We start from the raw sequence: 22,063 nt of genomic DNA, 5'->3' as shown, positions 1-22,063 counted from the left end.
TGTCCACTAAGTTTCAAACTCATTACATTTTGAAATGTTGCCTTTAGGGTTACATAACCATTGGTTTTGTTGTTCGTTATTTCTCAGCTTATTTGGACAGGAATGTGTTGACAGAGTAAGCGTGCAAATGTAACAACCGAACGTGTAAAGTAAACGTGCAACATGCATCACGTGCATCAAGTGTTGGTTTTATCGTGATTATTTTTCCACAGTATGTTAGTAAGTTAAGAGAGGAGGGTGATAATGACCAGGTTTCAGATACTAGACTGTCAGGCATCTCGATCCACACTCTATTTTTGAATTAAATTCTTTGTTCCCACCTCAGTCCTGAGTCACTAAGTCCCATTACCAGAGCAGGGACTGTCAACCTGCTGACAGCAGGAAACCTTGGAAACCCTACATCCCTCTGCAAGATTTTTTCCATCTATACATATCTCACAGCTAAGAGAAGATTTTCCAACATTTGCACCAAGTCTGGATTACTATATTGGAAGCCTTCAGTAATGTTTACCCCCTATAATTTTATTTTTTGTTGTAATTTGTCTATGTATCCTGGCTATTTCTTAAAGTCAGTCCAACAGTTTTAGTCCAAAGGATTCATAAGATCTTCAGGTTTTGCAATATCACATTCAAGGCCCCTACAGAATTAACTGAACTTTTCACCTTCTAGAGAAAGATATTTTATTTCTTTTTAGACAGCAGATCTGTCAGTACTAAATTTCTGTATGCATACAAACTAACCAAAGTAATTTCAAGTGCTTATCGCTGTAAAACCTACGCATGGAAAATGATGAGCAGAACATGTTTGACCCCTGAGATGTTGGTGTAGGAGGCCACTCATGCTGAAATTAAAGTTTTGTGATTTCTTTAAAAACGTTTTGTCAAGTTTGATACATTGAAATACTGGGCTTCAGTGGTGGAGCATGATTTCTGTATTTATACAGTTGTCTGAACATATTACACAACTCAAGCAGGGTTGACTGCTTTTTTGCCCCACATTAGTGTTTATGGTGAATAACAACACAACAGTCATATTTTTAATAGGTGTCATTTATCCATTAAGAAACATAGGGTAAAACGTATATTACCCCCAGAAACCGATAACTTGAGGATGGTCTCTCCTTATCATTCCTTCTGGCTATCTGATGTCACTGTCTGTTTAACTGGACTCCTGTTGCATGGTCTGAGTTTTCAGAGCTGATCTTTCACTGTCCAGTTGTAAGTGAAATGTAATCGATCGGAATCTGTTACATGGCATAACATCAGATACAGGGGTGTACTGAGTATCTGCCTCCCAATACATTTGGCCTGTAGACCTTAGAGACCCATCTTTAGGCATAAACCAATCATTTTCTCAATTTCCATTGCATTGGTGTTGATAAAAAACATTCATTTAAAAGCTGTACATATTCAAGGTTTTGCTATGAGATAATAACGGAACGTTACAAGATGGAGTTGTTTTCGAGGCAAATTAATGCAAAATTGCTGATGCACGTGCCCGTCGGGGGCAGTTTTTCGGCAAGCAGTCTCTGCATTTGCCTCTAAAACAACTCTTATCTCGTAACGTTCTGTTACGATCTCATAGCATGGTGAATGTGCATGTCTCAACTTGTCCACGAGAGCGTTTTGGAGTTGTTGGATTGTGTGTTTGATGAGTTTGATGAGGGAAACCAACAAATCCCATTAGCCTCCGTAGCGTAGCTCTGACCAACTCGTGGCTCTGCTCCGCCGTTCTAAAAATAGCTTGCACCGACAATTAAAGGTAACAAACCTACTGCTATGACGATAGGGATTATGGCAATGGGCCAATGTTGAAAATGTTGAATTATCCCGGTATCCCGATAATGTAACCTATTGGTCTGTAAGTCCTTCAGTAATATCACTACTACTTTGATTTAAAATGTGTTTTTCATTAGAGAAGAAAACTACTGACTGAAAGCATTGTGTACAACAAAGGGACTCTAACTTGCTCTCTGCCTTTTTACTGGAAAGAATCATCACCCTTCCACCATAATCATCCCTGTTGCTAACACCTAATTACCATTATTCACCCATCACCTCTCAGCCAAGAAAGCTGTGACTACTGCTGCACGCTCTTGTCCTGGCAGAAAACAACGTGATGGTATCAGTTGCTTACTGCTGCACAGAGGAAGTGGAGAAAAAAAGCAATGGTTCTATCACAGAGTACAGAAAAGTCTGAAATAGACTGAAATAACACCAAACAAGTCTAATGTGACTTTTCTGTTGCAATTCCCCCCTTTAACTGGAGGAGACTGAACATTTAGTACGTCTCTTCTCTCCGTGTGTAATGAGAAGACGTCAGATTTCTGTCTGTTATGTGTTCTATTTTTAATGGCCATAATGTGTTGAAGCACTAATGAATTAGAAGCCACACACCATTGATCACTGCCTTCGTCATACCACCATCACTGAATACCCATCAGTGTCAGCGTTGTGGTTAACTCTCCTGTGGTGTCTCTTTTGTCTTCAGTTTCCCTCAATATCCCTTTACTATCTCAGTTTAAACGTTTCTATGATAATAGCAGGTGAATTTGACTTTACACTCTCTCAGCTCCTTGCATCTTGCTTAATATCCGCTAAGTTGTTACGTAGTATTTACTGTCCATTTCTTATTTAAAGCCCATCAAAAATGGATATCCATTGGCTTCTTAAGATCTGACTTTTCTTCTCTGTTTGTGACCACTGTTTCCAATGAAGACGGAGAAGCAAATAGGCTGAGCAATTTCCTTAAACATCTGGGTACTGTCGCTTTCAGTAGACATTATAGCACATTTGTTGGGGACTATTTTCAGTGGTGCATGAATTCACACAGTCTATGTGAGTATTTACAGCAGCACAGTGTATGCATGCCACCCAGTGTGAAAGTGAGACTCAAAACATAAACACAAGAAACACTGTTAAAGCAGTGCAACAACTGTAAACACGGTTGCACATAAAGTTGGAATAAAATATTTTTTTACCACATGAAATGATTGTGACAATGTGATTTATTCTTGATATAGATTTTTAGTGTATCTACCTCAAAACTCGACTGATCAGTCTTTTCCAAACACATCACTGTGAAAATTAAACCACAATTCACCTTTATAATAGGAATAAAAAGAGGAATGTGTCTGGAAAAAAAAATATTAACTTTATTCCTAACTTTATGGGCCACCATGTATTATAACAACACTGAACAGACTGTGCCTGCATCTCTCTGTTTACATTGAATGTACTTGACTGAATGCAGGGATGTACGGCTGCAAGAATGAGCACGATACAACAAGTGTACACAGTATAGTGACACGAAGATCTATTCAGTACTCAGTGTGTTTTTATTAGCTCAACAATGGTGGAGGTCTGTGACACAGAAATAAAAATGAGCCATAGATTACATACAAAATCAATTATTTGAGAAACGTTGACAATAAAAGACAGAATAAACCAGAATGATAATTGCTTCCTGCTTCCTGTACAGTCATGTTTCTCATATCTGGCGAGATGCACTGATCCCTGCCCCCCACCCGCCACCTCTTCATTGTTAAAACCTCACATCCTCCTCATGAGAGTAGATATGATCACTTCCCAGTCGGCACACAGCAGCAGCATGACTCCCCCTCACTATCACGCCTTGCAATAGTAGGTTCTGAACCCTGTAATTAGCCGGAGACGCTCGCTGCTGCTGTCCTCCCGAGTGTCTTGCTGGCACCGGGTATCTCACAACAGGTGTTTACTCCCCTCCAGATCTGATACGTGACCAGCATCCAGTTTGCTCGCCCCGAGGCGTGACCATGCAGGGTGAGCAACACAAGTCAAAGCAGGATATCTCAGCGTGGCCCTTCAAAAAAAAAAAGAAAATGTAATCAGTTGAGCAGTCACATTAAAAAACGGTACTGATCGTAAAGTGAAACATGCGTAGAGATGGATTTTACGCACGTTTGCGACAAAGTAGCCAATGCAGTATAGAATAACATATATAGTACAGGCGCTCTATCATTAAATATTGTTGGTTCATGTAATTTCCATTAATTGATTCCATTACATTGTGACTTAATTGATTCCATTTTCCTTTTCCTGGTTTTCTGTTCACACGGTTTGTGCGCCAGATCTGGGCATCTGAAACTGCATGGGCAGGGTTGCACAGAGGTTAGGAGAGGTGTGTTGAATCCTGTCGCATTATAGGAAACAACACACTGTTGGTCTTCTCTCCTCCTGCTCTTATACAGTGCGGGGGAGAAGAGGGGGGAGATTCTTCCTTCACTATCCCACTGCAGACAAGACGGATGGAGGGTTGTCTCTTTTTTCCCCTCTGTGTGACGCGTAGTTTTTGTTCGCTTTGTTTCGTGGAAAATGTTGTGGGAAAATGCCAAAGTTGTCTCTCTCTTTTTTTTCTTCTCCCCCACATCCCCGTCGTGCTCTTACACACGCAGTAGGATAGTGCTCTAGTGGTAGGTGGTCAACAGAGGAGAGAGGAGACAGGAGTGATGTGCACTGAATTAGTCAGTGGTCTGTTGCTAGTTTATTTAAAAATCCATGCATCAACCTGCTCCTGTCGTTTTCGCTCAGGGGATTGAGGATGGCTGAAGACCTGACCTGTTGCAGCTTCTCTCGTTACTGTTCGCAGTGTTTGGATGAATAAGACGCTGCAAAAATGAGTCAGTTCTCACCGGTTCGTTTAAGAGGACGGATTTGAATTACTTTTTTTGGAGGGGGATTTGTTTCCCTATTTTACGCAAAGCGCGCACTGTGAGGGAGATCAAAGTGCTGCGTTTACAGAGCTCTTCATTGAACCAACTGGAGAGAAAAAATATCAGTAAATGTTTTGATCAGATTTTGAAGTTTGAGGACTGTGAAAGCGATGTTTTTTGCCAACACAGAAGTGACGATGGACTGAAATTGATCCGGATCTCACGGAGCGCAGCATCGCAAAAAAAAAAAAAAAAAAAAAACTGCTTTCCAGGAGACTACAAGCTTCTTTTCCCCCCAGCCGTCTCACCCTGTCTCTCCTCCCGTGTGGTTTTTGCTTTTTGACAGAATGGCCCGGTTTGGAGACGACGTTCCGGGTCTGTTGAGCTCGGGGGATGGAGGGTCCGAGCGCAACCGTAACCGCGATGGGGCGGCCGTGTCGACAGGTGGCATCTCCCCAGCCTTCAAGCAGACCAAAGCGCAGCGTGCCCGCACCATGGCCTTGTACAACCCCATCCCGGTCAGGGAGAACTGCTTTACCGTCAACAGGTCCCTCTTCATCCTTGGCGAAGACAACGTTGTCAGGAAGTACGCCAAGAAAATCGTTGAGTGGCCATATCCTTTTCTGCTTGACAGTGAAAATGAGGAGGGTAAAGTGTGAAATACAAAAACACTCAACAGAGGAGTCATGTAGGAGTAAAATAAGAAAAGGTAGGAAACTGTTCCATTTGGTTAACAATCAAACATGCAGACACTTTACATAATCTGTTTATATCCCCCAAACCTGTATTAAGTTTGATCACATTCCCACAAGTATCCACACCTTCAACTCAAGTCAGTTTTGCCTGCAGTTTCTAGAGAATTTACAGGAAATTTCAGCACCATGGACAGCACACAAAGGACACAACCACTAACACACACACTTACTCACATGACCGAGCTCAGTGTAGACATTGAACGATAAACTACTTTTTTTGTTCCTTGATTGATTGATTCAAATAAAATCCATTACAGTACAATAACAAAACAGGAACAAGCACTAAACCTGAGTTTTTGAGGGTGTCCTATTTTTTTTTAACAAAATGGTGATTTTCTAAATGAAATGTGGCAGATTAACACAGTTTATAGAAGAGGAGGAGTTGTCATTGGGAACACAAACAAGTGTCTCCATGTATAGCTGTAGATATTTTCTGTCAACAAAAGGCTGTGGGGAACTGCTGTTGCCCTAATACTCAGGCTCTCCTGGTGAATTCATACACTAGATAAATCTTGCTAAATAATAATAAACTAGAGCTGCTGTGATCAGTTGGTTAATCACTTTGCTGATGGGTATATGATTGATTGGCAACCATTTTTTAATTGGATTTGTGTTTGTAATTTTTAACTAAATATGTCAAATATTCACTAGTTCTTACTTCCCCAGTTTGTTGATTTGTTGCTCTTTGTTTCATATCTATCCAGTCCTAATTATTTGGGATTTTGAAAAGTTGATGAGCAAAATAAGACATTCAAAGACTTTGGGAAGCTGTGAAAGACATATTTTATATTACATCTATCTATATTACATAACATGTATCTTACTTATTTGGCAGTGCTGTTACATTACTGATTATTTGGCTGCTTTATCATTTATAATAGGGAGTAAACATGTTTTCTCTGCTTGCTTGGAGGGACAATCACACGCAAATGTCCATTGGTGGCGTGTTTGTGCTGCTGCTGTGCAGCGCACCAGGTGTCTGGGCCAGGTGTGGCCTCTTTGCTCCTATTGTTCTGCTCCATTCAGCAGCTTCCTGACTGACTGACTGGCCTACTGCTGATTTTGAAAACCCCAGTAAATAGAATGAGTACGCTTGTATTGTTGTTCGCTGTCCATTGTTGTTTTCTCTGGGTTTGCCAATCCATTTAGGTGATTAAAAATAGAAACGGGATGAATTTAAATCAACAGCTGAGGAAAAAGGTTTGAAGTGTGTGTTATGTGTTGGTTATCGTATTACAGATATTTCAGGCCTCCAGTGGTTGCGTCATTACCAATAACGAGATTATAGCAGCACCTACAGGCACATATACTCAGCCAGAATACAACTGGCTTAAAATCAAAACATCGTGTGTTGTAGTGACCAGAAGGAAAGCAGCCAGACTGAACAACCTCCAGGTTAATGTGCTGTTGTGGAGGGAGTGTCTCATTACATCTAATGAGCTCTACTGTATCTGATTAACAGACATTAACAGGAATTATATGTAATGATGTCTGATCACTGTGTCATGTGCTATTACAACGAGTCATTACTCACTGAATCATACGATATTATATTGTTTGCGAATATGGTTTTGAAGGGAGCGACGCTGAGCTGAGTGATGTTGTGATCTGGTCAATATCCACTGTGTGGCTCAACTGCTGTGTAAAGATAAATGTACAGCAAATAAGTAATTAGGCACAGATAATGAAGTATATTGTACAGATAAAGACAAAAAAACAGGCAACACACTTGTGCATTTTAGCCCTCATCCTAAATTTAGCCCTTCAAGTAGAAAATTATTGTGACCAAACTGTACTTTACTGTGGGAAATATAATATGTTTATTTGCTTTCTTATAGAGAGACTTGGTGAAAAGATCAGTACCACTTGTTAAATATCAAACACCAATACAACACTATAATGTACAACTTAAATACAAAGTTTAACACAGGGGTCATTAAGTGCTAAAGTTGAAAGCAAAAGGCCTTCTTTCCAGTTCTTAAAGATGTTTCACCTCTCATTATCCTTAGAGGTAGTTTAACCCCCATTCACACCTTGACCCATGTAATCCTAACAACACATATGAGGGCAGGATGGGACAATGACTCACTGGTGATTCACATATTGGCCTAGGTGACCCCAGTGAACCACATGGTGGGTAGTTCAACCCTCAGGACCACCCCCAAGTGTTAATATCTAAGACTACCACATTGGTCTTTAAAACTGAATGAACCTTTCAGGTGAGACGTGAAATTTCTGCAAGAACTAAAAAAGTCCAGTCCCCTTCAATTTCAGCACGTAATGACTACTATTACCAATGACTGACAACCAACACAGACCTGTTTCACTTCAGACATACTGTATAGCGTATTGAAGCTTAACAAAAGAACCCTACCAGCACCTCCAGTGTTCACAACAGCATGTTAATGTCATATCCTTTTTAATCCATACAAAGCCTTAAAGGTTCAAACACCAAATTACAGTAATTCATTCTCTGGATTATGTCTTCACTGTAACCTCCTGGAGTTTCACTGTCTCTCTGAGGTTTCCTTGCAACCAGAGGATGCTCTTGAATTCGCCAGGAAGAAAAACTTCGGAGTTTCAATTTCCACAAAGTTTTTGCACAGCACAACACAACACGAAAATGAATCAGCAACAGTTTTGATAAACACATGAACATTTATGCTGGTTCACTGAATATCTTTATGTTTGGACCATTTCTTAGACAAGATGGTCTTCAGATGTCACCTCTGACTCTGAGAAATCGGAACTGACATTTTCAGACATTTTATATGACAGTACCATTAATTGACTACATTACTGCTCCAATAATCGATAACAAAAATGAATGTTAGTCACGGCCCTTCTTGCGTGATGTAAAGCTCAAACAGGTCCTCACAGAGATGGAAGTAGAGGAACACACACACACACGCACATTCACAATCTCTGCAGGACATCTCGTAAAGGTCAGCCATGTGTTTGGAGCACAACTTGCCGCTGTCACCTCGCTGTAAGAGGCCCCTTTTTTCTCCGAGTGCTCAATTATCAGCAGATGATCAATCCAGGAAGTATCCAGAGGCTTCGGGTGTGTAATACCAGAACCAGAGAGGCATGTGTGGGCTTACGAGCGCATACTACACAATGTTTTGATACAAGTGAGAGGTACCCATTCTCTCTTTAAAATCCCTTTATGCATATTCACAGGATTAAGGGGTGATTAAATAGTGTGGACATGTATGGACGAGTCTGACTGTCAGTCTACCTGCTTGAAGCTGCAGCCACTGGAGACTGATCGAGGCCTGGCAGGGAAGAGGCAGAGCTAATGAGCACATGACCTGAGTTTATTGTGGCAGGTCTGGTGAGAACTGGCAGCTGCTCCTCCTGTCTGATCCCTACTGGGATCCCCCGCAGCGGGAAGTTTCCTATTGAGAAGGTACACCTATAAATAATTGATTGTTAGATTAATAGAATTTGTTTCATCAGGGCACACTGAAATAACCATGTGAGGCTGAAACAAGCTTCCTGGTCGACAGAATTCATTTTTAGGTGTGAAACGGTTGGATGGTTTAAGTATACTACTGGAGAATGCTATACAGCTCTTGTGGTAAACTGTTCAGTACATAAGTCTCACTCAGAGGACCAACCATAGTTTAAAATATACACATATTGGTAATTTAATTAAGCAAGCATTGTACATTATGAATTCTGTTCATATGCCTCTAGAGTCAACTAAACTTGAGAAAGACCATTAATTCCTCTCTAACTAAATTGCATCCTTGCATGAAAAATGGAAAGAAGAAAATTACCAAGGAAATGACCCTTGTCCCCAGTGTAGTTATGGTCCTTCTCTCATTTATTTCCAATTATAAAAACAGTTTTCAGCTTACTGCTAGCTTTTTACCTCTTTATGTACCCACTACCCAGATTTTAAAAAGTGAATGTGGCTGAAGGATATAAAACTACTTTAAATGAACATGTGCCCTTCTGCATACAGTGATTCAACGGTGTGTTCAAAGTTCATATAAGAGAGTTCATATAACCAAACCCTTAAAGCAGAAGTGAGTGGTCCGGTCGTTTTCGCTAATGCTGCGTTCCAGGCAGGCTTTTGAAATCGTAAATTACAGCTTCAAGTCACAACTTACGACTTTGTAGCGTTCCAGGCAACCCACTCGTGTTTTTCCGACCTGTTTTACCGGTGAAAGTCACTATAACGGCCACTCGTAACTTCCGACCGGTGAACTCGTACCAGATCGAACTGGTACCACTTCACGGTCGGAAAAATACGAGTTTCCTTGAACGCAACAGTCCTCGTCGCTACGTCACCACATTCACGGCGTTCCTTGGCTGCACACACAGCCCTGCATGCCGTTCTCTCTCCTCATTGGATAAAAACTGTAGGATACGATAAATGTTTTCTCTTCGGCTCAGAGCAGAGCAGAGGGACTGAGAGACCCGTGTTTCAGTCCAAACACTCTATGTAAGTGATTGCTGTCGGAAGATATAACTATTTAAGACTTATATTAACACAAATATATCACTCACTTCTGCTTTAACACATGTGACGTAAGGTACATTACACCATCATACTGTGGTATGCTCAATGCCACTATGGCATTATGGCTATATATTCAACTGCCCTGATATTTTATGATAAGGAAAGGCCCGTGGGTCTGAGCTGACGCCGGCTGCTCTGTATAAAACTGAGCATTCATCCTCAAGATTGATCGGCTGGTTCAAGCAAGCAAGTGAGATGTGGATGTGAAGTGAAATTAAAGGCAGATCGAACTATATTTGATGCAGCAGCCAGTTGAATCCATTTAATTGGCCTGGTCTTATTTCTGAGCCATATTTTAATAACAGCATTTCATGAATTTTATTCTCAGGAGAGATAAATAGAATATTTATGTTTTTTAATTTATCAGGTTTTTTATCCTTTAAGTTTAAAATGCTGTCTTAGTTTCCTCTATGTTTGTATATAAAATACTGTTGTGTCCCGGTGACACACTCCTAAACACACGTGCTGCAGATAATTTACAGCCTGGCTCAGGTGCCCATGATTCATTTTGATTTTCAACTGTATGTGATAATAATCACAGGGGCTGGGACCCAATCTGGGCTTGAGCGTATTCACAGATGCACAGGGCATCACACCCCGTCTCCATGTCTATTTTTACACACATGTTTGAGGAATCGAGGCAGAGTGCCAGCGTCACTGTGACTCACAGGATTGCTCACGAGACATCTCGTTGCTAAAGCTGGTAGACGAGCCGTGATCCACGTCACACGCCACAGCGCTGAGGAAGGAACAATGGCTTTTTGTTACAGACACTTGTTGAGTGTTTTGCCTGATGGGGAACTCAACATCAAATCACAGAGAGAGAATTTATTAAAATGTCTAGGAAGTGAGGGAGCATCAGTTACACAGTATCAGACTTGACCCATCTGTCGTTTGGAGGCCCTTGGGAAAAATGTGTCAGAACGTTTCTGTAGTTACAGAGGATGTGAATGAGTCAAAAAGGCTGCAGAGCTCAAACACTTGTAATGAGTATTATTACACTGGATGAAATGACTAAAGGGTGTTGTGTTTTACGATACACCAAAGAGAGAGAAAAAATCATCAACTTTTGTTGAGTGGTTTTCTTGCCTGCAACTTTTAAAGCTTTGGTTTACAGACACAGGCGGTTAAAGAGTAAAACACAACTAAAAGAGAGTGGATATTTGACTACTGGATCAATTACATCATCAGGAAGTCACATGAAAGCAGATGTCACTGTGTATCTGGAGGTGCTTGAAGTGTATAAGGGTAGCTTTGCTAATGCATTTCAGGTTCAGGGGTGACCTTAGAGCATCCACTGCCTGCAAGTGGCCCAAAAAATGTGTTTTACTGCAGGTTGAAGTTGAAAAGACTAGTCACAGAAAATAAACCAATTCTGAGTCAGTCAAAGAAGAGGAAAAATATTCTTTAGAAATATTTATTTAGTTTCCATTATGATTTGAAACATTGGCTGGTTTTGACCCCACAATGTTTTGATAAAAACATTGACACCTGGTGCTTTATGCAGATATCACTGAATTCTTGTGATATGATATACAGGTAAGACTCACAAATATAATGAAAAAAGAAATTCACAACAGACCGAATATTCATATCAGAAATTTTAAAAATAATAGTAATGAAATATATAATGCAAAGAAATAAAGACATACACAGATTCATCCAAAAGTTAAGAATGTAATGCCTTTGACAAAACTTCAGCCAAAAAATGTAGTTTATTTGCTCTTGATGATCTTTTATGTTGTGGTTATAATTAGCTCAGCATCAAGCTGAGTGCGCGCGTGTGTGTGTAACGGAGATAGTTCAGCTGCCCAGTAACTGTCTTATAGCATTGACTTTTGGCTGGGAGAGAAGCCTGTTGCCGTGGATACCTCTCTCCTCTCTCTTTGTATCTTCATTTTCTGTCTTTTCTTCCCCTTCTTAAACCCCCCTCCCCTCCCACCCCCCCACCCTTCCTGTTTGTTGTGTGTGTTCGGGGGAATGCAGGGTGTGGCTGTCGGCTGCAGCGAGGCTAAAGTGATGACAGTTATTGTGGAGGAACGAATCAGAAGATCCACTTCACTTCTTGGAAACATAAAACAAACTTGAAAACAGCCTCACAGCTGGAGACGGATATTATGTCATTAAGCCTCTTCTTACAGTTTGTCTTCATGCTCGTCGTCTACTGGCTGCTGATTGCTGCTATGATTTTGTTTTTCCAAAAACTCTCAGCAATTAACTTGCAAACACTGAGTCTGTATGTGGTTTAAGTCAGAACCCCTGTGGACCGGTAGGAGTAAGATTGTATTTGCTCTGTTTATTTAGCTTCTCATCGCTCACATGTCACTAAGTTGGGTACAGCTGCCAGCTCTGCATCGATCTGTCCGGTGTCAGTCTTATTTGGTCGGGTTGCCTTGCCTCCACCTCACCCACTTATTTCGCCAGCTTCCCCATCATCTTCTCCTCCGCTGGTCACCCTTTTGTCGCCCCTATCACTTGCTCCTCATTCCATTCTGCCCTGTTATCTCTGCTTCCTTCTTTCTTCTGCTCTCCCTCCCTGTCTCCTCTCTGCAGATTTAAGCTCCCTTCCTACCTCTCCTGCACATAAACCAGGAGAGAGGGGACTGCCCACGCAGAGTATTAGATAAAGAGCACATAGCTGGCTTAGCTCAACCCCAGAGCAGCAGGAATTGAACTGACAACGTACACAGGTCCCACAGAACGGGCTGTAAAGCTTGTAGTAAGAGTGACCCTGTTCATAGGATCGCATCTCAGGCCCACCCACTCATCTGTCCTTGATAAACCCTCTGTTGCCCTGGTGTGTGTTTGTGTGTGTGTGTGTGTGTGTGTGCGCATACATGTGTGCTGCTGTCGGTTGCAGCTGACCTCAGATAAGGTGCAGCCTGTGTCTGGTTGTGTCTACACAGCCCCAGGGCGTATAACATGCCAGGTTAATTCTGTTTCATACGGAGGAATTAATGTCAGCTTGTCTATCTCTGCTAATGTGACACCATAATTGCAGTGCTGCTGGGCTTGATTTACAGTAATTAATAGATTTATTTGTTTTCCAACCCTGTACTGTATCTGAATCTCAATCTGCCCGAGAGCGCAGATGCTTTCTGTTCTGTATAGATATCATAGAATGACTTCTCGCACACATTTCTTGAACCACTGTTGTGTTTGGACGAATAGGACCCTCACATTTGAGTTTAACAGCGACCCAGAAACCTGTTTAGAGCTTTCTCTGTGTCGGCCCGCTTTTCTGTGTAAGAAAAAGAAGAGTTTTGTTTATTTTCAACAAACCCGTCGGATGGAATTACCTGTTGATAAGACTGACATTTCAGTAGGAGTAAATAAGTGTTGAATTACTAGGCAATCAATGTTAAGTTGGTTAAAAGTTTGCTAAGTTCCTTAACTTCAGGCCTCCACTCCTTTTGAGTACATGATCCTCGCCACCATCATCGCCAACTGTATCGTCCTGGCTCTGGAGCAGCATCTTCCTGGAGAGGACAAAACACCCATGTCCAAGAGACTGGTGAGATATTCACACATGGAAAGACCTGGACACACACAACACACACATACACACACACTCATGGTTGACACCAGTTTAGAGACATACTGTACTGTACCTCCAGTGCTTTCATTTCAGTTCAGTGTGAGCTAATGATGGGTCTAATTACCTGACTGCGTTCTTGCCTCGCACTAACAGGAGAAGACAGAGCCATACTTCATCGGGATGTTCTGTCTTGAAGCTGGGATAAAAATCATCGCGCTGGGCTTTGTATTTCATAAAGGGTCCTACCTCAGGAACGGATGGAACGTCATGGACTTCATTGTTGTCCTCAGTGGGTGAGTCAAACTGTGTGTGTGTGAGTGTGCGCATGTTTTTGGATGCAGATCTGTGAAACAGGATTATGAATTGAAAGGGATGGTAAGATTTATTGTTTTCCAGAAACACAGTGTTCTTGTGCTCTTCTTAATTGTTTGTGTGTGTCTTCATATAATACGCACAGTTTATTTGCAGAAGGGTTGGTTGCTCAAGTGTGACTGTCTGTTTTGTTGTTGCTGTAAAACACCCACACATTGAAAATCGAACCTTTATTTTTGTATTTACGTGGCCTAATCAGAAGTGATCATGGGTCTGTGATCCAAAGTCACACAAGGAGCTTGCTTCATGGATTTTTGGTGGTTTGAGATTTTGGTGAGGGAGATGAACCTGATTATCATCATGTTTATTTGTATCTTGTATTAATTTGTATCTTTAATGTAGGCACAAATGAAAGCATATCCTCCTCAGCAAAGGTAATAGTTTCTTACCTTGTTTCTACTTTGTGGGTTATCTGTACTTCATTTATTATTTTGGAAAGAATCAGAGGAGGTCAGCATGTGCTATCAGACTACATATTCACAGAGGTAAATATGTATCTATGCCAAGGCCAAAAGGACATCACCAGAATGTGGGGCAACAGTGATGCCTCGACCTAGAAAGACTTAGCCAAACATGAATTGCAAAACAAAAAGTACATCTACATATCCAAATTAAATTTACATCATGCTTACTTGTTTTCATTTTTATGAGAGTAACAAGTGCAACCAAACCTTTGTAATGTGCAGAATTTGTTTGGGGGTCACTCATTTTCCCTGTTCATTTATGTAAATGTAGCAGCATCCATCACACAGTTCAAAGTTTCACTTTGAATTTAGATGTGGGTAGAATATCTATGTATTAAAGAGTCTCTGGAGCTCTAATTCTAGCAAGTCTTTGTTGTGTTAATCTTCTCATGCATGCACATGAGGACACAAGCAACATGGCACACAGTCCTACAATAGTGTCAAACTATTCCACGGATCAACAGGTAGCAGTAACATGCCAGGATGTGCAGCAGTGTGGGAGCAGAGGCAAGGCAGAAGTAGCCTGATGCATCAGCCGCTTATTTCATTACATTTCATGTAGCGTCTGAACACGAGCCATAGGGATTCGTTTGCTTCCGGGAGGCGGTTGCTTACATTTGCTTCAACTAATCGCTGCTGCTTGGTGGTCACGTGTGCTATACACCGGTTAAGCTCATAGGTTAATCTTGAGCGCTTGAGTTCAACGTCATCGCCTTCACTTACCCGTCTGTTCGCTGATTGGTCCGTCCGCTCTGGCGGACGGAGCAAACCGAAACGCATTGCTAGTTTCCTGACTACATGGTTGAGGCAAATGAAATTTGCCGGAACCAGTAGGCGGCGCTAGCCTGGCTAAGGCAGAAGTAGATGACATCAAGCAAGCTCACATGAATGTAAACAACTGTGGATTTAAAATACTTAAAAAAACAACAAACAAACAAACAAACAAACTGTCTTCTTGGCCTTTAAAGGGATAGTTCAACATTGTATTGTGTTGTTGTTGTTTTTTTATCTCTGTAATCAGGGCGTCATTGAAAAAGAAAGCCTGCTCTCAATTGGCTCCCCTGAATAAATAAAGGTTTGAAATTAAATTAAATGAAATTTTAGCAAATTGGCCCATTGTCATAATCCCTATAGTCATAACAGTAGGTTCATTACCTTTATTTGTCAGTGCAAGCTATTTTAAGAACGGTGGAGCCGAGCCGAAATACACAATCCAGAAACTCCAAAAAGCTTTCGTGGACAAGTTGTGACCTGCACATTCACCACGCTCAGAAAATAATCAACAGATTCATTGTTGAAAATTAATAAATCTAATTTCTGTGAGTTAATAAGTCAAGTTAATAAGCAAACTCCACAAGGCAAGGCAAGGCAATTTTATTTATATAGCCCGTTTTTACAAACAGTTAGTCTCAAAGGGCTTTACATGGCATCATAACAACATCCTCTGCCCTTAGACCCTCATATCGACTCAGGAAAAACTCCATAGAAAACAAGTCTCTCTGATTTCAACCTGATGCTACCTGAACACCCTGTTGGATTAACCTGAGCAGAGAAGCTGTTGTGGGCTGAGCCTGAGTGATCCTACGAGCAGCTGTGAGGTGGTAACAGCTTATAAGCCATCACCTCTCTCCGTGTACTTACAGTACATCAATTACACTGCAGTAAAAGGCCCAGGGGGGTTATGTTTACCAGTTAGTCGGTTCTGTGGGGGAAAGTTGTTAAATTAAAGGGCATTTCACACCGGTCTCCTTCTCAGGAGAGGCAGGTGCTTCAGTTAGAGCGGAGAGAGGAAATGTTTATGGTTTAAAAAAGGAGGAGCTTGATGAGACAGCAGATTAACCTCGACACCTTTCCTTTCTCACACACACATGCACTGACACACACATGCACACACATGAAATATTAATCGATCCACAGCACAGAAATACAAATGGTGGCAGACAGGGTTCTTAGAGAATTCTACATGATTCTGGCTGTTCAATTATAGATGAACCACGCTCAGGCTTCTTAACGACGCTCCGCTCGCTGTTGGAGAGGGAAGGATGTAAGGTTGGAGGAGGAAAGAGGAGAAGAGAAGAGCGCGGGTGAGGCGTGATATCAAGAGAAGTGTTTTGAAAGATGGAGACTCCTGCCTCTCGAGCATGTTGATCAGTTGATGTTTGGCGTTGGTGAGGACACTTAGCCCCACGGCAAGTTAACACAGGACCAAAATTAGAAGCTTAATTAAAACGCAGTGAGACAGACACATGCTAATGGTTTGTTCTAATCTCACCTTCCTGAATAGGGACAGAAAGGAAGAGACCAAAGACTCCAGAGGCTCTACCAAAGGTGACAGATGCTGTAACCTGTCTCTACCTTCTCAGTTAGCCCGTTGTATGGATCAGGAAATGCGTATTGATGTGTTGGTAACTTTTTTTTCTTCTTTTTTTTAGTATATGTATTAAAAAATAGCACATTCTCACTTGACTTGACCCAAAGAAATGCAACCTAAATACACTTTACAAGAGTATTTCCAGTAGCAGACTCTGATGTTACAAATGACACTTTCTTTGCAATGTTATCAAACAATTAGTCAGTGATACTAGGGCAGGGCTTAATACATAAAAAAAAAAAAAAACAGAAAACAGCCAAGGCATTTATTCTTTTCTTATGTGACAATGTGCTCAAGCTGGATGAAATAGCCTTTCGGGTCTTATTTTATTAATATTCGGCATGATAGAGTAAGCTGCAGATAGATTCCTCACTAAATTATCATTCTGGCCACAGCAAAGATAAATTAATGAAAATGTTCTCTCTCTCTCTCTCTCTCTCTCTCTCTCTCTCCCTCCCTCAATCACATACATACATACTCTCTCTCTCTCACACACACACACACACACATACACGCCATCACTCGAGGTTTGCAACCTTATTAGAGAGTGAATGAAGCTTATGAGATCTGCTGATAATATTAGATGAGTCACCAGTGCCGTCTATCAGTTAGTAATTAGGAGGCCTCTGCAGACAGGGTCACAGACTGTTACAGCTGCACCACAGATCACCCACAACCACCTCACACATGCAGTATGCATGAAACGATTCATAACCCTATGGACTAGCCTCAAAAACCTGGTGTCAGGCAAGCAGCAAAAAATCTAAAAAAAACAAGAACAATACAATAAAATAAAAAACTGCCACTGTCCAGTCAATAAAAATTGCAGGTATATGCAAGTTTGAAAACGTATCTCTTCATTTATGTATGTGTGACATTTTAATTGTCTGACTGAGGCCTGGTGGTAGAAACAATGTCTCAGTTCTCTTTAAAAATTGCATATTTCATTATGCATACAGCTGTTGGGGTATGATATGTCCACTGTCCAGCTGCCTTGACCCCAGCTACACTGAATTACCAGTTATATTCATTTTACCCCAATAGCCTAATACAAAAAGTTGACTGTTGTGAGAGGTGATGGTGCTGCTCACATGGCTGCACTCAAGTGACTCTGATTAATGGTTTACATTACAGTTTGGGCCATATGGGCAGGAACTCTAAATTAACTGTATTGTAGTTTTGTTTTGCCTATGGACTCATAAATCATGACTGTTTTTTCAGACGACAAAGCCAGTGAACCTTTCCTCAGTGGATACCCCTGACTCACTCAACACTGTGTGTGAACATGTATAATTATGGAAGCTATTTGCTAACAGTGTCAGCGCTGGAGGCCATGATTACCTCAGCAAGCTGCCTTGGTGTTTTCAAGATGGCCTGTATGACACAGAGTGTGAGAGTGGGAGGGAGGTTTGAAAAACCAGATGGCACTTGCTGTTTCTTTGAAGGCTGTTGCTGTGTTGCTCAGGACTGTTGTGGTTGAAACTGGAATGGACGGGGCCATGGGTTTTCTCAGGCCACCACACATGCTTCCCCAGCCGGTTGCCACTGTTAAAAGGCAAGCTGTGAGGGCGAGTCAGAAAACAGAGGAGCTAATAACCAGGAAAAGGCATGGCAGGGGAGAGAGAAAGTAAAGAATAGAGAGGAGCAAACAAAGAGTAAAGAGACAGAGCTGGAGGAAATAAGAAGGATGCCTCTATGCGTAATTGTACGTACTAATTGGCACTTTGGCAGTCTCATTCGCTGGCAAGCCCTCCATTAGACTGGCAGCAGTTGGCAGAGGGAGTCGCCCACCAAGGGTTTGTGTCATCACTATGTGCCAGACACGCAGGGTGGGGATGGGAGACATAGAGTTAGCTCAGAGGGAGTTGATGAGAGAAAGGTGAGACTGGAGAAAAAGAGCATTTCAGCTTTTTTCCACATAGCAGTTTAGGGTCATTTTAGGTGGTAGTGGTGGGGGGGGGGGGTTAAGGATCTCCATCAGATTGAAAAAATAAATAAATTTGATCTTGTTGAAAGATATCATATCTTAAGGCTTTATCATAGCTTTTAGCAAATGTAGCATGTTGAATGTTGAAAGGTCCTTAGCTGAAATCAAACTCAGGGATGCTGAAGATTTTAAATAACAAATCTCACAGTAATTTTCTTGATGACAGTGCCAAATGAGAACAAGTTTCTTGATCTGCATTTTTTCAGTTCAGTGGTTAGAAGGTGTTACCTTTTTAACACAGGGGATAGTTAGACTAGTTCATACCAAGGCTGAACAATTGATCTAAATATTATGGAAATCCCAATAATGTATGTGCAACATTGAAGTCACAGTTGAAATTGGGAACATTGTTGTTTGGCTCAGACCCAGCAAAACAAATCTGTGAAAGTGAAACGCAAAAAATTACCTTTCCACAAATATCCACTATAATTGTGACTCACATCGCAGTGGCATCGTAGTAAGTGGTGGGGTTGTCTCTCTTAGGCCTTTTACACCTCCAGTGTTGATCAACAGAGACAGACAGTGTCTCATTTTGCTGTGTGACATAGATGAGATAGGTGGACTATTTCTACCCTATTTCCACTGTGAGCTTGGAGAGAGAGCTACAAATAGCCCCTCATCAATAAAACCTTGTTTTATATTGAATGGTAAGAAAAAGAAGCATACTTAAGTAATAAAAATAAAACAAATATTCTTAATTCCTCAGCCTGTGTGTTTAGATGTAATCCACTCTTCGCCCTCATCCATCCCTTTTCCTGTTCTGTCTGTAATTTCTCCCTTTCCTCTGTTCCTTTCCCTTTCTTTCTTTCAGTTCAGGTTCTGTGAGTGTTACTAAAGTTGAGCTGCACCATTTGTGTATATTATTATCTCAGAGAAGTTCTTGGGGTGTGAACATACTGTCACTGTACCTGACTCGCTGAAAGCTGAAACCACAAGTTGTCCGCTGTTGTTCCTGTGTTTTATGCGCATTCAAGTGTATGAACCAAATGTGCCACTACCGCATGTCTTTTAGCCAGCAACACCTTCTGTCTGTTTGGCAGTCATACACCTGGTATAACTGACTATACCAAACTGTCACACACACACACACACACACACATATATATACTATATATATATATAAATCTATATAGAAAGAGAGTGAGACAGACCTGTCCTCTCCAATCTTATTTTCCATCTGTTGTCTGATTGATTGATGAGTTGAGACACAGCAGGGGTGGATATGTCCCCTTAAGCTGTTACCGTGGTGACTGTGGACCCCGCCCCAGGTCAGGCTGTCACAGGCTCCCTGTCATGCTGCTTCTCTGGTCAATGTCTCTACAATTAGACCAGACACGGATGCATTTATCATAGTCTTTTCTTATAGTTTGTTGGAAGAATGTACACAAATGCTCTTTGTCTTTGTGTGTGTGTGTGTGTGTGTGTCTGTGTGTGAGAGAGAGAATGAGTGTGTGTGCAGGAAGGGTGCTGGCAACACATTTCTTTCACTTTTTAGCAAGCCTTTGTTTCACAAATCAAACAAAGTGGGACATGAATATGTACTTGAATAACACTGAGAAAGAGTGAGTTAAAGAGAGCGCGTAGTTAGTGGCGTTCAGGTGACATCCTACAGGTGAAGTGGTGTTTAAGCTATGATCCTGAATTAAGTCAGTGAATAATGACGATGGTGTGAAGGAAATTGACAGCCTAACAAGCCCACTTTCTGTCCCTGTGTGCTCACTCTCTCCCTCTCCATCTCTCCATCTTTCTATCTCTTTCTCTGCTCCCTCTATCCCTCGCTCCCTCACTAGCTGTATAAAGAGGCTGAGTGGGCTGTGAAACAAAGACTGTGTCGAGGGTCTTTATGCAGTCTGGTCTGGTATCTGATCAGAGAAGATGAGGTGCACCGAGATGAAAGCTGTCCTCCTGGTGTTCGCTGGAAGTCAAATTAAATTCTGCTCAGTTACGAGTGAAAGTTTCTCGCAACAGTCGGCTGAGCTGAGATTCACAAGAATGCTGATCAATTACGCGCTGGCAGTTTCTCTTTACAAACCGAGATTCGTGCAGACAAACCTTTTGTGAGAGTTTCATTTACACATGCAGTGCATCACTATTCGGTCTATTTGCTCCTGTGGTAAAACACTTGGCTGACAAAATACACACTCTTCCCTCAACTTGAATTAATGTTTAATTTCCTCAGAGAGAGTTCAGAGCTAAATTGCATGTTTCGGAGTCAGATAGAGATGGAGGCGCTGGGAGGGCTGAACTCTACTCACCAAACACGACTGGTAAAGGCGTCGTTCGGTTCATACAGAGAGAGTCTGACATGCATGTATGTGGCAAAAGATTCAGCACAACATATTTTACATGATTTGCGTTTTACACATTTTCGCAGCATATAGAAAATGTTTAAAGCAGGAATGTGCCGTTTTCAAGATGCAGCAGCAGTTGCCAAACAACCAGCAGAGACTCAAATGCTGGACTCTAGCTAAGAAAGCATCTGGCACATAACTTTACCCTTGTAAAACAGCAAATTATAATTTTTAAATAAAAGAGACATCTTATATTGAGTTGTAGTGGTGCTTGTGTGCAGAATATCTTTAGACAGAGTCCCTCTAGCTGTTTCTCCCTGTCTATGATCTTTATATTTAGCAAAGCCAAGTACTGTAGCTGCTGGCTGTCTATACATATTTACTGTGCAGACAGGAGAGCGGTTTCAGCAAATATGTGAATGTTTTCAGGAAATCAATAAAATCTCACTTCAGTCTCACTTTTTTATTTGATATTTGATTAAAGTTGCCATTGAGCAACTAATTTTCTAAAAACTTAGGGAGTAAATTTCTGCCCTTGATTGAGTGAATTGATCTCTCCCTGTCTGTATTATTTGTGTGTTAAGCTTCAATAAAAAGAAAAAAAGTTCATAAAAAAAAATAAAATAAAGAAGGAATCTTTCACCTAAAAAAAAAAAACAGTTGCCATTGAAATTAATCAAGCCAGCATTCAGAAAGAATGGCTTTTTATATACGATACAATTTAGTCACCCTGACCTATAGAAAACCCTCTTTGAGTTCTTCAGGAGTTTGGCTCCAGTGGAAATTACAGCATCAAAGGAAGTTCCTGTCAATCAAACACAGATTGCTGTCAGCAAAATTATATATAATCAAGGTCTGGTCTGAGCTGTGGAAATGATAATGTGCAAAAAGCTAATAGTTGTGGGTGACATTGAGTGCTGCACAGGGTTTTCTGAGGACACCATGTTTGTCATTGTTGAAGCAGCTCCTCAAGCTCAGTTACTGTCAGGGTTGTATCTTTGCCAGCAAGCAGTGTGTTGCATTTGGCTTTGTATGTCTACAAGAGACAAAACAGAGCCCC

General features: G+C 41.3%; 1 protein-coding gene across 1 annotated transcript in view; it reads left to right on the top strand.

Moving 5' to 3' along the window:
* Positions 1-22,063, top strand: part of cacna1ea (calcium channel, voltage-dependent, R type, alpha 1E subunit a) — a gene marked incomplete at both ends in the record, with an annotated part of 77,219 nt that overhangs the window by 15,658 nt on the left and 39,498 nt on the right. The window contains 3 exon segments of the mRNA XM_083970279.1: positions 5,038-5,305; positions 13,390-13,494; positions 13,672-13,811. Of these exon segments, the coding sequence (XP_083826405.1) occupies positions 5,038-5,305; positions 13,390-13,494; positions 13,672-13,811 (513 nt within the window).

This window comes from Trachurus trachurus (assembly GCF_905171665.1).
Source record: "Trachurus trachurus genome assembly, chromosome: 4".
Classification (NCBI taxonomy): domain Eukaryota; kingdom Metazoa; phylum Chordata; class Actinopteri; order Carangiformes; family Carangidae; genus Trachurus; species Trachurus trachurus.
The sequence above is the reverse complement of the archived record's forward strand: the minus strand, read 5'-3'. Positions and strand labels throughout refer to the sequence as shown.